The sequence below is a fragment of the Acanthaster planci genome, linkage group LG10 (assembly GCF_054643075.1).
Source record: "Acanthaster planci isolate LZ-2023a linkage group LG10, COTS_SCS, whole genome shotgun sequence".
Classification (NCBI taxonomy): Eukaryota; Metazoa; Echinodermata; class Asteroidea; order Valvatida; family Acanthasteridae; genus Acanthaster; species Acanthaster planci.
The window spans coordinates 2,573,221-2,590,377 of NC_141786.1; the positions used below are offsets into that span (position 1 = coordinate 2,573,221).

Below are 17,157 nucleotides of genomic sequence, written 5' to 3' on the forward strand. Positions count from 1 at the left end.
TCCTTCTGGATTGTAAATCGGTATCTTGTTATTAATGTTTCCATTACAAAAATGCAGAGACATTGTTGACACTATAAGTTGATCTTTAGAGTGAATGTACAACTACAGATCTCTTTAAGAATAATTCTGATGAAATATGAAAATACAAAGGTTAGTCAAAATTTTTCAAGGACAAATGTCAGGAGGCAATACTCCTCGTTGATATTCAGTTTGAGAAATGTTATCAAAAATGGGTATGTTGCCAGTTACATAATCAGCTGCAGAATAATTCATATGATTAGATTAATCTGGATTGCCTCGTTGCTGGCTGTATTTCCTATAATATGAGGATCTGACAAGATCTGATCCGATGCTACAAGTTTTCAAACATGTTTTATGTGACCTTGTAAAACCCACACCAAAGACGAGGGGACTGATTTTTCATTTGTTCAGCCGATATATACCGACAACCTGAATTTTGCATCAACAGAGAAATTACAATAGATTTACTTTGATTTTGCTCGAAGTAATGCTCCTCGGTATAGCGACAAGGAATGATAATGTTTCTTTAACCAACTATTTTGGTATTTTGTGGAGGAGGGCTCTTCCTAAACCCAGCACTTTCCTCATCCTGTTCTCAATAGTAATATGAAGTTGTGAATACGGTTGAGCACCCGCAAATCTTGGAATTCTAGCGCCCCCTAGTTTTACTCGTTCTCGACAATCAACCTGTAAAGATGTCTTACAAGCCTAGGTAAAGTTATTCTAGTCAGTAAACTTCTGCTCTCTTTTTCACCTCTTCTAATTTTAAGCTCGCGATGCCTTTGCTATGCACAAGGACAGATGATAGATTTCTCCATTTTAAATGCAGATGCCATGGAGACGACCGAATGGACTATGATCTTCATCGCAAATGCCGTCCCAGTGTCATTTCTCCTGTTAATCGCCTTGACAATTTTCCTCTGGAGACGCAGACAGCGTAAGTATGTTCGGCTTCGAGCCCTAGTCTATTCCCACAGGTCCCAGGTGTGTACACAATATTTATCGCCAAGCAACTTCTGGTGTTGCCGCTGCTTTTTCTCTGCTTTGTCACTCTGCGAATCTGCTAATGCCTCTGCAAATAATCACTGACTATTTGTGTAATTCAAAGAAATTTAAAGACAGATTTTATTTCTTCAATTTTAGGGGGGTAGACGATTTTTCCCCTTTTGGGAGAGGGTTACCGCAATGAGTCATACGTAAACTTCAAACAGTCGGTAATTAATTTTATATTTGAGAGAATGCAGTACAAGTGGTAGCATGGTTAAACAAATATTGTCTTCCTTGTTTTGATTTGCAGGTGACACTCTGAGAAATACAAACCGGTAAGTAACAAAAACAATAAATGTCAACTTACGCTTTCCTGATTTCACAATGGTCAAGGGCAAATTCGTGATTTCGCAATGCTCAAAGGCAAAGCACAACGGTATAGCATACATGTAATGAGACCAGTATTTATTTATGTTAAAGCTGTCCATTGTGTTTGCACTGGGGAAGCGCTTTTAGTCTCACTTACAATTTCATTTTCAGTAGCATCAGTTTTAAAGAACAAAACGTCAGCGCTTTCACTTTTTGATACTGCTATTTGTGTAGAAACTAGTAACAGTAATGTTCATGTGAGTGAATCCTTGCATGCAGATAATACATGAACTAATAGTGACATACACTTAAAAGCCCAGGTTGCACCTTATAATAGATGCAAGGTAAGACATGTATCTTCAATTGATACTACAAAATCAATAAGTATAACATAAATTGCCTATAACTATTAAAACGTTTTGTACCAATACGGCTTATAAATAACTTTGCTGATCGGTGTAAAGTATAGGAAAATCACTGTATTACGTTACAGGGGTTTTTGTATTTAGCCTGATTGAGAGTTTTCGGTCACAATGTAAAAAAGACCTAATCAATAAACAAACTATTTCTACAGCAACGTTCTGAAAAAGCCGTATTAATGAAGGACAAAAGAATCCAATTGAAATATCTTTCCCATGTGCATGCCATTTTAGGCCTGTCGAGGTGAGGTTCAGACGGACTAGTACCGACAGTCTCATTGTCCCAGTGAGTTCAGCCCATTATCAAACAACCATAGGATCACCAGGTAAACTTGTAACATTCTTGTTTGTAAATAACGGTCGTGTTAACTCGTTGTATACACGAACATGCTGTTTTAAACTAATGGCAGAAGTAAAGATAAGGTCATCAATGGGGGGGGGTGAACGTTTGGTCATTTTGGAGCTGCTAGAGTTTTTGCCTGCTTTGTCAAATCAGATTTCAGGGTCGTAGAAACTGCAGCTGGTATACCCACTGCTAGTAGTCAGCAGCCTCACACAGTAAGCTTATGACATTGGTCAAATTTTGATATATGTTAACTTAAACTTTCAACTTTAAAGTTTCGAAAATGCATCCCGGAATTTCATGAATCACACTGTGGAAGTTCATATCATTTAAAGGTCAATGGAGTTTCTAATGGTATTATTTACTGGAACGTCCAAAACAGTTATGCATTCATCTTATAGCCTATTAACATGATTCTATGTATAGACTCGATATTATTCATAACAAAAACAGGGACGTCACAAGCGAGTCTTGAGATTTTCCAAGACCGATATCCTCTAAGTAGGCCACTGCGTCACAGTGATTCGAATTGCTTGTCATAGGTATCAGTATCGGGCTTCTCGTGTTGTATCGAATCCTCTGATCATTTCTAAAACTTGTGCACTTTTAGGAAATCCTGGTTGATCCAGACATCCAAAACACCAGGCCACACCCACCTGAAATCCCGCCCATTCGCTACCAGCCTCCTGCACACTACGAAGACATCGACCAGTACCTGGTACCGTCGCAGTTGATCCATATTAGAGAATATTCCACCTATCTAGGGGAGAATGGGCACAAGATCGACGGGCCAGAGGGAGAGGGCGAAAAGTAGAATGCTCCTGTCTGATCATTCTGTGATAAACGCATCCTTCTCTTTTGTGGGGATAGCAGACTTAATTCCAGTCTTGCGTATAAGCAAGTCTCCAAAAGGTATCAAGCACAACAAATATGAATCCTTATCTTCGATAAGCTCACAAATGCGCAGAGATTGCTTCTATGAAGTTGAGACGGTGACAAAAAGTTGAGTCCCTTCCAATGGTGAACGGTGCTTAGAAATTTAGAGTTCTCGTTTAGATGGCAAAACTATATCGAGTATATATCATATATTCTATATTGACCAGAAAATGTCCAAATTACGAGATGTTTTTATTCAGTATATTGTGATTAAATAAAAGAAATTCGTTGCGATATGTACACAAATCAAACGTGACGAATACTTGCCCTAGTGCCTTCAGAGGCGGAAAATACTGACTAAAAACTGACCGTGCACGACATGAACTAAGGCCTATGTACGAAGCACTGATCGTGAATGCCTATTTGTCTAAGTCAATAACTCTCGTAGGACTTTACGTCTCGATAAGGAGAAACAGAAATGTAATCGAGCCGTTGCAATATACAAGATTGAAATGCGTCATAAAGATAGTGTATTGAAATTTATAGCTGCATATGTAGGACAATGTCTGCTTTCAATAGTTCAAATTAAACTCACTAATCACGAAGTTTATGCCCGGATGATGTTTTCACTGGAGTTGAATTTACTGAATTATCTCTGAAAGAAATACGTACAGTTTGTATATTGTTTAGACTGTACTCAGTAGTACACACTTTGGGAAAGAGATACTGGTTGGTAGCCACCTTCTAGTTCTGACCTTAAAAAAACCTTTGACGGACAAAAGAGGCTAGCAACAAAGATTGAAATATGAGTTGAAAGACCAACAAACAGCGCCCCTTTGTGAAAAATAAAATCAGTCACAACGCGTTTTAAACTCACAAACCTGTTTTTCTTATTGTTTATTCGATAAGCGATCACGGCCAAAAAACACGCTTCTAATTTTACTATTGGTTGGGCGTTTTTCATTTTGAGTCGGCCGCCCCCTTCCAACGCTGACCTACAAAAATCATACACACACGCACAAAAGTCAGTCGTAACGCGTTCAAACTTAAAAACGTGTTTTGATATTGTTTGAATATGAGCTCTGCGTGGCTTGGCAACCCTGACTACAAACATGCTTCTCATATGGTCATTGTTTATATTAGGTGTTTTTACGTTTTGAGTTTGACGTGTGATGTTAGTTTTACCTCTTAACAGGAGCAAAGGGTTAGAATTTGTTCAGTACTTATTCAAAATGGGCATCTTGTTTTCCTTTTTGAAATAATTGAATTGTGTATCTCCAAAAGCAGTAATCTAAAAGTTTTACTTTCGACCGGAATACAAATAGAGAGGGCAGAAGTTGTTAGAATACATTGTCATCAATGCCGTAGTCCTTCCTTTGTTACAGCCAACAATTATCATGCCATGGACTCCCACCTTACCATTCTGTAGCGTGTAATGCTAGCTCGTAACCGGACTTAATGGGCAAATCTCAATTTTTAATTTCGTCATTGTCTGGCGATTTTTGATTAGGCTAGAATCTTTAAAAATAGCAAGGTAAGGTTTGCCCTAATTTCTCAATAAAGCATGTTTTGATTCCAAAGCACAGATTGACAAAAGCTCACATTTACATAAAAAGAAACAGATGTGAATTATGTAATTTGGTTTCAGTGTTGCCATGGATTAAATTTGCCTCGTCCCTTGCATGGCAATCGGTGGCGCACTTTTTAATTTTCTTAAGGAGAAAGATGTGATGTCACCGAGCGAAGTAGCCCAGATGTGTTGTTGGGCCAAACACGTACTAGGTCATGAAGTGCAACCCAAAGTTCCGTTCAGAAAATGGCCAAGAAAAAAAGAGTGAAAAACTACGTTGCCGCACCAGTTTCAGAGCCAACCCCCGACCAGTAACCCGTGTCATTTTGGGGCCGTAAGTTCAACCATGATTGTGCCTATTGGCTGCCCTCTAGCCAGCCATGCTATGGGGAGTCATGCTGCATATTTTGTCAGTTAGAGTGTACACGTACATGTATAGCCTTTGCCCTTCAGAAAGATCCTGCCAGAATCAAAACATACGCCCCCCCTCTTTGTTTTGTTTGTATTTTCAGTTACCGTATATAGCCGGCAAGCACCGTGCAGAAAATTTGAAAATATACTTTCTTCCAAATCTCATTCAGCGGCGTACCTTGCAATAACTTTGCAAAGGCTAACTTTGTGTTGTATCAGTTGGGTTCATTTATTTCCACTATTACATTATGTCACTCTCTGTTATTTTACAGACATTTTTACAAAGAATGCAATCCGTGTTCAGTCTGCACAGTCATTTTAATGAAAAATAGTAAAGGGTAATCTAAAATTAAATAAACTCAGATTTGCTGACCCGAAGTAAATTATATTGCAAAAACTTGGTACTTGAAAGTAAACTGAAACTCCACTGCATCATGGCAAGTTGAACAACTTGAAGAATTATTGTGTTAAGTAGCATTACTGTTTATAAACCAAGCATCATTAAAATTACTATGAATGGACTTCACCCGAGTTTCATATAACTAGAATTAATCAAGCAGCTTTTTTAACATTAAATGTTTAAGAACAGTACGAAGGAACTCTTAACAGTATCAAAATCTTTAGGTTTATGAAATGCAATTAGGTAATGTACAAGTTTGAGACAGTTTTGCGGGGAAAAGATAGGGATTTAAGACTAGTTCTGTCTGGGACGAAGTTGCAATGCCATGGATCAGACCTACGTTTCTCATCCAAGGGGTGAGTTTTTCGTAGCTGGCTTGTAACACGGTCTTAAGTTCTAGTAACAACTCTGCCTTCTTGTAAAAACCAGAAGCTAGTTTCTATATTAGCTCACTTATGTTCCACTGGCAGTATGAATCCTGGGTTTAAATTCAAAAGGAAAAAGATAAGGAAAGAAGGTAATGTTATTTAGGCACAAAAAGAAAAGGAAACAAAAGACAGTTTTGTGTCACCGTTTGTATCTAAGCGATCATTGTATATATGTAAACCTCTAAGGTGAAAACGGGCACTGGGTGAAAGTGTGTCCAGTGTTTTGGCCGAAATACACCAACACTACCGCAAATTCATTGGTCTTTGCGTAGTCTTGTTCTTCAGACGGAGGTGCTAGGGAAGAATACGTTTTTCGCAAAGTTGCATCGCCTCTCATTGCATGGATTTTATGCAATATGAGTTAGACCGTAGTGTATTGCCGTCGTTCTGTCGCGTCCTGATGTCATGCAGTCGTGTCGTGTCGTCGTGCGTCGTATCGTGCAGGTGTGCGTTACAGTTTCTGAAAATGACTGGTGATTATCACGGCCAAAAGAGGGCGTATGACACAAGTCCTGAGAAATACAATGTGCGTGCATAGGGCCTGTAAGATATGATCATGTGATGGTATCTGTTAGTATGGAAATTAGCTCCGTTGCTTAAGGTGTCCTTATTTCCACCAGTAATGAGGCGACAGCGAGAGCACGATTCCCGTGACGCAACAAGTTCACGGCAACGGCTGAAGGGCAAGACCTTACGGGCTGACGGCACGACACAACACAGCATACAAGTAATGAGAAAAGAGGCGATGCCATGACGCGACAGACCTGTCGCAGGGTCTCAACGCAATTTGTCGTCTATGGAACACCATACAAGAAAGAAACAATACGAGCTGTCGTCACTGGACGCTGATTTAACGGTACAGCCCGGCCCTCATTTGCAGAAATGATGTACGCTCGTACAGACAAGTCAGTTTCCTAGTGCCTTTGACTCGGTGTTAGTTTTGCAATTACAGCTCCCTTGGAGAAAGGAACTGTTTGTAATAATGTTATGAGACGTGAAATTCCCTAGAGAAAAATATAAATTGAAGGTGTAACAACACAGGCTGTGACACAATGGAAGATGTCTAACGTAAAGACAATAGGTTGTCGCTGCCACATTCCCTTTAAGTGTAAAACACAAAATCTGTTTAGCAAAACAAAACAAAAATAAAAGAAAAGTGTTAAAAAAGAACCAAGGGAAATTTCGGCATTGCTAGGCCGTGCATATGGTGGACATCAAAGGTGAAAGACAAGTTAATACATTGTGGATACTTCAAAATGTATCAGGCAGTTTCAAGAATCTGACATTAAAAACAAATCGGATGAATGATTTTGGTCAAATTACCAGGTAGCACCAGACGTGACAAGTCTCGGCTGTAGTCGAAATGCTTTGCCCAGGGAACCAGACTTTATTTGGAATGTACCTTCTCTGGGCCTTGAGGGCGCTATGTATCAGACCTTTAGATGCCCACCTCATTAACTTGTGTTTGAATCTGGCAACAAGGTGACAGGATCCGCCACTTCATCTCGCAAAGTCTTAGTTTCATTTTTACTTTCATTATTTAGAGGTTAGGGGATGATCGCTTTGAATTTATTACCAGAAACCTTTATCAATAGACTCTTTCTGTGGCACGACCCAGTTTTGTGGATTAAAGTCTGTTTGTTCCAAAGGTCTTTCCCACTCATCTCTTCCAACATGGACCGCCTTTACGTGCTTTTCTTCACTGCATATTTGGTTGTTGTGATTCACGGGTTTGTAGGTAAGATTAGATACAGGAATTCAAAAATAGATGCAAATTAAGTTAATTTTTGAATGTCTGATTCGTTTGTTATCTGAAGTACCATGGGTGTTGGCAATACCGTTATCTTCTCCTTCCACATCCCTTATTTATTTATTTATTTATTTTGATGGGATTCTTGCAAAGAAAGTGGGTTATTTTGCCGTATGAGGGTCTGTGATATCTTTTTTTTTGTTTCAACTTTACTGCGTGTTTATATCTAAAAAGACCTTTGTGTGCTGACGTAATATTTTCTACTGAGGACCTTCAATTGGAAGTGGTACATTCTAATTCATTACTTTAAACATTTGTTCTGTAATACTTCATTTTGCATAAACAGGAGAATTTCACATATATTAGGAGGTAATTGTCAAACCATATATCTTTAATCTATCTTTAAACTTGTTATCCAATCTTGTTAAATTGAGTATTTCCTGATCAACACAGAACCATCGATAAATGCATCATAATGAAAAAAGTAGACATAAATGTAACAAGTTATGCCTATTTACTTCAAACGCATACGCTGACATCAACCTTGAAACTAGGAGGCAACACGTAGTACACGCTTTTGTCGTGAGGCCTGCCCAAAGTCAAATTGTAAGTCGTATATTTGTATACATTCCCCACTAGTCAAAATTTGTTGTGTAAACGACCAAACGAAAGTCGTCAACGGTTCTCCCCTTTATTGCTCACGCTATACCTTTGGAAGGCAATTAACTCATCTCTTCATATCTCAAGTTTTAGGAACCCGATAGCCGAATGTAGCCAGTTAAGCAAAATCTAAGCCAAGCCAGAAATTTTAAAGAAATTGTTTTGGGCCACGTTGTTTCCTCACGCAGGACAGAGATGATTATTTAACATTGTGCAGTTAGCAATTTTACGAAACAACTTCTATGTACATGGATTCAGGAACCACCTTAAATTGAAAATATGCCAAAAATATAACTTAACGGGACGACGTTCTTTTTGAAGCAATACACTATTTCATATTAATCGATTACAGGGGTTAGAATACCTGAGATGTAAAGTCCACGAGTCAGGCACACTAGCAAGGCTTGGCGTATTGAACGCATACATTTCACTTCGTTTCTGTTTTAAGTGTGTAAGTTAGGTAAATCTTTTATCATTTTATGGTAATACACTGCAGGATGGTATATACTTAAAATGCCCCCGCTGATTCAATCTGAAGAAGGAGCAGACACGACAGTGCAGTGTCAGGTGAAAGACACACATATCGAAACGCCGGTTTCACCATGTCAAGCTGGGGGCAGCTTGAGTTGGCTATGGAATGGTTCCACAATAGCTTCGTGCAGGCCAGCAGAAGTCCTTGAAGGTTTCCGATTTGATGATACCAGCGGTGAATTGACAATATTGAACGTCCAGAGGTCTATGAATGGGACAAGGTTGACATGTCGAGTAGTCGACGAAGACGCCGTGGAAACGCAAATGTCGACGTCACTTGCCGTGATCAGTGGTAACTACTATGACTAATTTCAGGCCTGTGTCATCATGATTAAAGCCCAGGCATTACCATATTATTGCACAAAGTTGACCTTGCAACAGGCTAAATTGTGTTGAAATAACTCGACCTGTAGCAATGTATTTATACTTATTTACAAGCCCGCTTTCCAGCTTTAGTAGGGTGAAACACGATCAGTCGAGCCCCCACAGAAAAGCACACATGGAAACAAAGCGTTGCAGCTTTATTGGGATTCCTCAATTTAAATTCACATGACCTATTAAGTGTCGCAGTGCAACAAAAAGAAAGGAAGTTAGATAACTGAAATCGTCTTTATCGAGAGGATGTCTTCAAAAACCAAAATCCTGTGAACCCTCACATTTTTACTTAGTTCTCCGAATTGTCCAGTCCGAAGTGATCTTCTACCCAGAATTCCCTATTCCATTTGCAAAAACTACTTGGTAAGACATAAACCGATATAACCGTCCTCGTGACAGAAACGAAAAAAAGTCACACGGGAAAACAATGCAATCGTCTGGTTCGCTAAAGGAAACTTCGAAGAATTAAATTTAAAAAAATTGATATTGGTGCCGACTAAAGCAATATAAATTTAACTTAGTTACCCAACCGTAACCGACATCCTGTGATTCACTTCATTTTGTAAAATAATTCGTGATTGATCGCTGATATATTGAGGAACACTTGGCACCTTTCCAAACAACAGACTTACAGACATAAAGTTACACTGAATTAAGTTTCAGAAGATTTTTAAAAGAAACGGAAGTGTGACTGTAAAAAAATTAAAGTAATACAGCAACAGTTCAGATATGAAAACTGGTTTTTCCTTTCTTTTTTGGTAAAGCAAAGTTCTCGATTCTTGAAGTCCTGGAGGGAGACGAGGCCGTGATTGAGTGCAGAGCTGCTGCTAAACATAGCAATGTTTGCACATCCGATGGACCTGATGCTGACTGGATTGTGGGTGATTCAGTAATTGCTTCGTGTTCCCATCAAGTCACAAACTTGTCAGGGACTATTGACAATCAGACATTGACCTTGGTGATACCAAATGTCCCCCTCTCGATGAATGGGACGACGTTCACCTGCAAAATGTTTGGATCTGGAAATGACGAAAACACTGTTGAAGTAATCGTGCGAAAGAGTAAGTATTCGTGAAATAAGTAACTAGAGATTTTGTATAGACTGAGATAACTGGTAATGATAGAAACGTAAAACCGCTTTCCGTCCTCCTATCTTGTATTTCCACTGAAAGATTGTGCTTGGGCGATCACGGTGATCGTGTGAATCAGTATCATTTCTTTTTATAGGGATTTTGGTCATCGAGACAGGATTATCGGAGGATGTTGGGGTCAGATGGGGTGACACTACCCTGAAGTGTTTAGTAAACAGTATTCCAAAAGCCTTTCCAAGACTCAAATTTAAGTGGCTACATGACGGAATTTCATACGATTCTTGCAAGACCTCTGGAGCTGAGGATTCCCAAAAGTATGAGTTTCATCATGACTGGAAGAGCTGCAATCTCACCATACGGCATCTTGATTTTGCCGATGAGGGAAATTACTCCTGTCAGGTCAGCGAGTCCTACATCACACAGTCCAGCCATATCTTTTTGACCGTCAATGGTAAGCAAATGCAACACACTAACGATAAAGTCTGTTGAACATTCCATTAGTTTTGAAGTGTTCACTGGAATCTACAGTAAGATCGAAAGTTATAAACACATTGCCTAGTATTTTGTGCAGATATGAACTTTGAAATTAATATTTATGCCAGCATCATTGTTATTCTCTACAGTTGACCCTGACGCTGTATACATCTTGAACAGTTCATCGAAGGACTTTCTGAGAGGCGATGTGTTCATTCCGACAGGCACCACTCACAACTTTACCTGCCTTGCCACTGATACCAAACCACCTGCACAGATCATCTGGAGCTTTGATGGAAAGGACACCAGTGAGACGACAAGTGTTATTGGGGCGAACTTGTACAACACAAGCAGTGCGCTTGTCGTGTCGTCTATTCAGAAAGGACAGCATTTGAATTTCACTTGTACGGCAATAGGGCTAAAAAAGAATGCGTCTTTCACGATTCGCCTGATTGGTCAACAAAGAGCAGGTAAGTTTTCTTCGATTTTATTCAGCGTTAGTTCTCCTTATAAACATGTACTTTTCTTTGCAAGTGTTGTGCCCTTTCTTGCAAATTCTTGCACTAAGACGATTATCATCGGGCATTACCTGCCATTCTGGCAGTTTTTGTTTGCCCGATGCACAAATGAAGTACATTCTAACCCGAATCTAAATTGAATAAAGTTGTACAGATAAACAAAGAAATTGACTGGAACAGAACTTGAGCCTGCGACATCTGAAACGCCGTACCCGTGCTCTACTAACCGAGCTATCCAGCTATGTGAAAGGCTCTTCCCGTTTGCCAATACCTCCGTTCGGAGGTGCTAGCCAGAAGCCATTTAACCTGAAGCACCATATAGCCAGGGATCACGCCCCAATTACACGATACAACATGGAAAGTAGTGAAAAGAGAAGATGCGGCTTTTTGAACATAAATCATGAAACAAACTATACAGCAAAACTAAGTAGGTACTTACCAACGATTAGAAACATGAACAAAGAATTTAATTGGAGCGGGACTTGAACCTGCGACCTCCAGAACACCGTGCCGATGCTCTACCAACTGAGCTATCCAGCCCTGTGTTGGTGGCTCTTCCTATATTCCTTGACTGTAGTAATTAAGTTTATGATTTCAACCAAAATGAATGCCAATAGTATGCGCAAAATAACTAAATATGCTGCAGATTAAGGTCTATAAATTAATACGTTGACAAAATACTCTGAGTTTACGCAAGCAGCATATGTCCTTGTCATTCACCATTATTTTAAAAACCGATATTTCATGCAAGTAAGTGTTCAGTTATAAAACGCACAGTGTACTCTATTACCGGCAAGGTTGAAACCTTGCATTTAGATGGGGAATCCGTCTTTATTTCATCAGGTGTTTATTTAGAGATTTTGTGTCTGTGTGGGTTTTTTTTTTCTTCTTCGGATCTAAAAACAGACCTTTACATTACATTTATTTTGTTATAATTTGACAGATTTTGAAATAACTTAAATATGCTTCGTTTTTTTTTCTTTATACTTTTTTTGGATTTGTTGCATATTACCAACGATTTTAAGATTTCTTTTTCTTTGTCACCGTTAAAATTAAATTTGCCTTGGGTGTTTATCGTAAAATCGAGAATATCGAGAATTTATTTTTTAACAGTTAAGCCTCCACAACACATCGACACCGATTCCACGTCAACCGTGCACACAGCCAGTAAGTCTTTGGGGCTGTAATAACTGAGTGTTTTTTCCCCTTTATTAAAGGGACAGATGTTGGGATGACTTATTTCTTATGTTTTTGCTTTGATCAGATTAGTTTGTATTTGACCAAACAGCAGTTGATCATAGTTAATGAGTCAGTATTTTTGTTTGGTACAATGCTTTTATTTCCTTGTTTCCTTTTGTGAGTATGCACTCTTAATTTCTTTTTCATTTTGACCTGTGTTCTATTTAAAACAACACTTTGTTTTCCCAGCTACTTTCCAAGAGCCCACAGGACAGGCTAAGTCAACACTAACCTCCATAGCCATCGGTATCACGGCTTTACTTCTCCTGGCAGTAATTATAGGGATAGTCTCCTGGAAGAAACGAAAACGTAAGTCGTTATCATCAAATCCACAATTACCGATAACCCAGTTGCTGATATTGCTATCATTTTGCTGCCTTTGTGTTTACCATGCGGATAGTGGATTCTTACTTTTATGTACATATGCTAATTCTAAACTCCCCCAGTGTTTGCTCCGGCTGCTGTTCCGTCTCAAACCCAAAGAGCTATGGTTTCCGATTAATTAAATTTGAAAACTTTTTTTTTCTTTCACTAGATGGTGTTAATAAACATAGTTGTGTAACTGAGCCTTGCTGGTTGCCAGGGTTCCTTTGCGCGAGTAATGCGTGTGCTTAACAATTAATCACAAACATTTGAAATCATTCCTCCGAGTCGGTTTTCCGAATGAATATTCATGATAGAAGGAAAGGCAACTAAAAGTGGAAACAAAGGAGCGGGAAGAGATTATGCAGCGGAAAAAAGGAAGCTTAAGACCAGCACTGAATAATCTGCAACCTTTAAGTGACTTATTTTTACTTTTTAAAAGAGAATACATTTCTACCCAATGCGAGTGCTTCAACTTTAATAAACCAAACAAAACGAAACTAAAACAATAAAGAGAAGTATTTCATTACACCTTACCTGAATTAATTGTATTAAAAAAATAAAGGCATTTGACAGGAATTATAACACAGACTTAGCCTATGTACAAATTGGTCTACTTATATCTACCTTTCTTTCCATTTGCAGGTGACACTCTCACTGAAGCACACGAGTAAGTACAATGAGAAAATATACCAAAAAATACACAAAACCAAACGCAAATAGGGCTTTCCTTCCTTGACAGGCCTTGTTTGTGGTATGTTTGATACTTGTGCATTCAGTTTCTACTTACGCTATTTAGATATCTGCTGCAGAACACGCTTCAAATAAGGCTCTCAGTGTCTTCCTATTACCTTGTAACCATACGTGTTCAAACACTGAGCATGTTTAGCGTAGGCCTACTGATTGATATAGGGTTTAGCAATTAAGCCTTGATGCTGGTAGGAACTGGACACATAATATTTGGCTTCTATAAACACAGTTTGTAAGGTGAGAGTAAGATTGTTTTGAAATGCACAGCATAGTTTTAAAGTGTAAGCAGAGGTAAAGAGTATCTACCCCAGCCCCCCACGGTTGAGAAACTAAGGCGATAAAGTACCCAGTTGTTCGCTCTCCATGTTTGACTTGTTCCTGAATTTTCATCTTGTTATTGGTTACTACCGGTTTTTATTTCAGGCCCGTTGTACGCTTCAGGAGGACCGAATCCCCCAGGCCCACAGTCCCTGTGAGTTCTGCCTTGAACACAGTCGTGGGAGCATCAGGTATGCTAAAGTTGCTCATTTATGGATTTGCAAATTAAACAACTACCTAGGAATCATGGAGTAATTGGAAGGAAATACGTTCCGCCAATCGGAACATTCAACATGACACAGCAGACAATTCAAAGCCCTTTTTTCGCAAGTTTTAATGCTACTTAAATTTCTTAGCCTTCCCCATAAGTCCCCCTTTAAAATTAAGTAAGACAAAATAGTGTTTCAAACTCATATGGTCTATGGATTTGTTTTCTCATTATCATTTCAATGAAATGTAATATCAAATTACATTTTTAACTTCTTACTGATGCATAATTCATGACTTTTTCGCAATTTCAAGGAAACTCGGGAAACATATATGTAGAAAATGACATTTTCTCTGCGTGTAGCCACCCTCCTCAAACAACAATGTCATCTGGAGTGGAGGCCAGAGGCCATACGAACGTCCGGCGTTTCAGTCCAGGTAATTGTTTCATCACACTGAATGACACATTAACGAATTCCACAACACTGGTCTATATTTTATGGCACACATATTGCAGTGTAGTTTCAATGCACTATATACTACACAACAGCTTCCTGGCGTCGTGTCTTTAGTCACAGGTTTTCAAAGTGGATCCAGAAACGAATTTCAAGAAAGCCATTTATATAAGACGGGGGCCTGCAATTTGACTTTTAAAACCTTTTTATATATTGTGGTCTTCCTGAGCGGTGAGACTCCATATTACGGGTCATTTCCTGGCTTTGATGAGAAAAAGAGATGGATGTTAACAATACATTTCTTCTCCCACTGCATTAAGAAACAAAAGACAAGATTCCTTCATTAAGCCAGAGACATGACCCCACTGGAGCTTGGATTTGAAGGCTTGAGTCATGTTGACCTTTGGGTCGTCCAGTTAATATGCGAAACACTGGATCGTTAGCATTACACCCTACACTTTAACTCGTTCACACAGAGAATTGAATTTCGAGTGGCATAATGCGTGCTAATTTGCAGACTTCTCTTTTCGCACTGCCCATTATGAACCAAGCTCATATAGGAAATAGCGTGACGGACATTTCTGTCAGACCCCGCGAGCGACGCGATGTCCCCGGAGCAAGCAGCCAGCAATCATCCACTGTGACTTTGACGACACTTTGTGACCAATCAAAGGTAGGATGGATCTCGTTGACATTTTAGCGTGGAAGATCCTCCTTTTTTTAAATCGAAAATCAGGGCAACATTGCCAAAACGAATCTGTAACTTTCGCTAAGAAATCAAAATAAAAAAAAATTGATACGAAATAAGATTATTCCTTTTAAAAAACATTAAAACAAACGATTTCTGGCACTGCATTCCATAATTTTGTTTTAATCCAAACTTGTGCCACAACGAAATAATGTATACTGAGGTCAAAGGTTACAGAACAGATTTGTTTCCTTCAGCATTGCTGATCTGTTGTGTCCTACGTGGAGGTTTCACTTTCTAGAGAAAAAATGAAAGTTCAAAGGCAAAACCCATGCCACAGTGTTCCCTGAGTGCTATTTAAACCAAAGTAGCAAAGAATTAAAAGAGAAAAATGCCAGAAATTGCCAACCTGATTCTTGAGGATTTTAAATTAAGTCCGTGTCGAGGCTGTCGATGTCATGTTACATTAAACCTGTTTGGTTGAACAATATAGCTATTCGTGCCTGATTCACGGCACAACTCTTCTCTTTCACTATGTTGCCTTTCAGAAAGTCCTTATCTACGCCGACCTCCATCACACCAAGACGCAATCGACACCAGCCCCATCAATCCCCGCTCGGCCTCCCACTCAATACGCAGACATCAACCAGTACCTACTGTCTTCAGCTCCTCGTGAAGCCCCGCCCTTTTTCATTGATGACTCCTCAAGTGTGGGTGAGGAAACACAAAGTGTTGAGGATCCAGAGGCCAATGAGGAGAATGCTCCACCAATTCCGCTCCGTGGTAACCCAATTCCCCCTCCGGAACGAGATTGGCAGTATTACTGAAATTTCCTTATCTATTTTTGGAATAAAGGCAATAACATAGCCTGTTGTTCAAACACCTAGCTGTAAATTTATTTTCTTTTCAAGAGATAAGTTGCCGATTCCAGTTTTTCAATGGAAGATGGTTCAAAAATAATTTCTAGGTGCTGGTCGTGTTGAAACTACAGGAAATCCATGAAATTGTAGCTTCAAAAACATGTAACGCTATAGCTGAAGCATTAATACTACATGAAATTGTAATTGTCCAAATGATAGTTTGTCCAGATTTTGGTTTGAATAGAAAAACGACACTGTACATGTATTTCCTATCATGCATGATGCACGCTCAATAAGGAACTGAACTGTTCATGCATAACAACAAGGTAGGATAATGACAGGATTAATTAAAGTTTAAATGAGGAGAAATTTGTTCTCAAAAATAAAAGAGCACTAACCAGAAAAAGCCGACAATGTGAAACAAGTATCACACACTAAGTGACTTTCGCTGAATTATTCCTATAGGCTGATTTATCAAACTGAATGCAATACTGTTATATGATAGTAGCAAAAGTTGAGTAATGTACTGCAGATATATGCCTGTCATTGTTTTCTAGACTTATTTCTATTTGTATTTTCTTTCGAAACAAAAAAGTAAATCGATTTACCATTATTAAATGCATTTAAGAAACAAGCATGTAATATTAAATACATTTTAAAACTAAAATACACGAATAGAGTACTATTTGTAGTGGGGTTGTGCATTATAACCGCAGACAATAAGAACTGAGTCATCATAATGCAAGGCATTAATTAGATAAAGCAAAGCGCTCTGTAAGGGTTTCAACACAGATTGTGGAGTGCATTACAATTATGGCTGTATGTCCTGTGTTTACATAGAGTTTCACAACGCAATGTGATTATGGTGGGACTCACATCGAGTAATACTACGCCAAGTCCCCATACATGTAATGCTATTACTTCCTGCTCTGTGCGTATATTTATCTTCACACTTTAGGCCTAGCATGTATGACAGTAGATCGCATGTAGAAATAAATTGGTGCAGTATTAACAATTGTGATGAAATTTCCTTCCGGTGAGAATAATCTGAAAC

The 17,157-nt window shown here is 38.9% G+C and overlaps 1 protein-coding gene and 1 long non-coding RNA gene across 3 annotated transcripts; both read left to right on the forward strand.

Annotated features, from left to right (window-relative positions):
• Positions 1 to 2,029: 2,029 nt before the first annotated feature.
• Positions 2,030 to 3,633, forward strand: LOC147797582 (uncharacterized). The gene is made up of 3 exons (XR_015427027.1): positions 2,030 to 2,122; positions 2,293 to 2,354; positions 2,750 to 3,633. It is a non-coding gene; the product is annotated as an uncharacterized LOC147797582 (long non-coding RNA).
• A 4,853-nt stretch (positions 3,634 to 8,486) lies between these two features.
• Positions 8,487 to 17,129, forward strand: LOC110984338 (uncharacterized). Of its 2 annotated transcripts, XM_087142573.1 has the most exons (11): positions 8,487 to 9,057; positions 9,905 to 10,201; positions 10,368 to 10,682; positions 10,855 to 11,175; positions 12,337 to 12,390; positions 12,652 to 12,771; positions 13,471 to 13,495; positions 13,999 to 14,084; positions 14,416 to 14,538; positions 15,107 to 15,228; positions 15,792 to 17,129. In XM_087142573.1, exons 1-11 carry the CDS (start codon positions 8,748 to 8,750, stop codon positions 16,068 to 16,070), a joined length of 2,052 nt encoding a protein of 683 aa, XP_086998699.1. In that variant the 5' UTR covers positions 8,487 to 8,747; the 3' UTR covers positions 16,071 to 17,129. The 2 variants fall into 2 exon arrangements, with proteins under 2 accessions (XP_086998699.1, XP_086998700.1); XM_087142574.1 differs by lacking the exon at positions 12,337 to 12,390 and having other exon boundaries at positions 8,488 to 9,057.
• Positions 17,130 to 17,157: the final 28 nt, after the last annotated feature.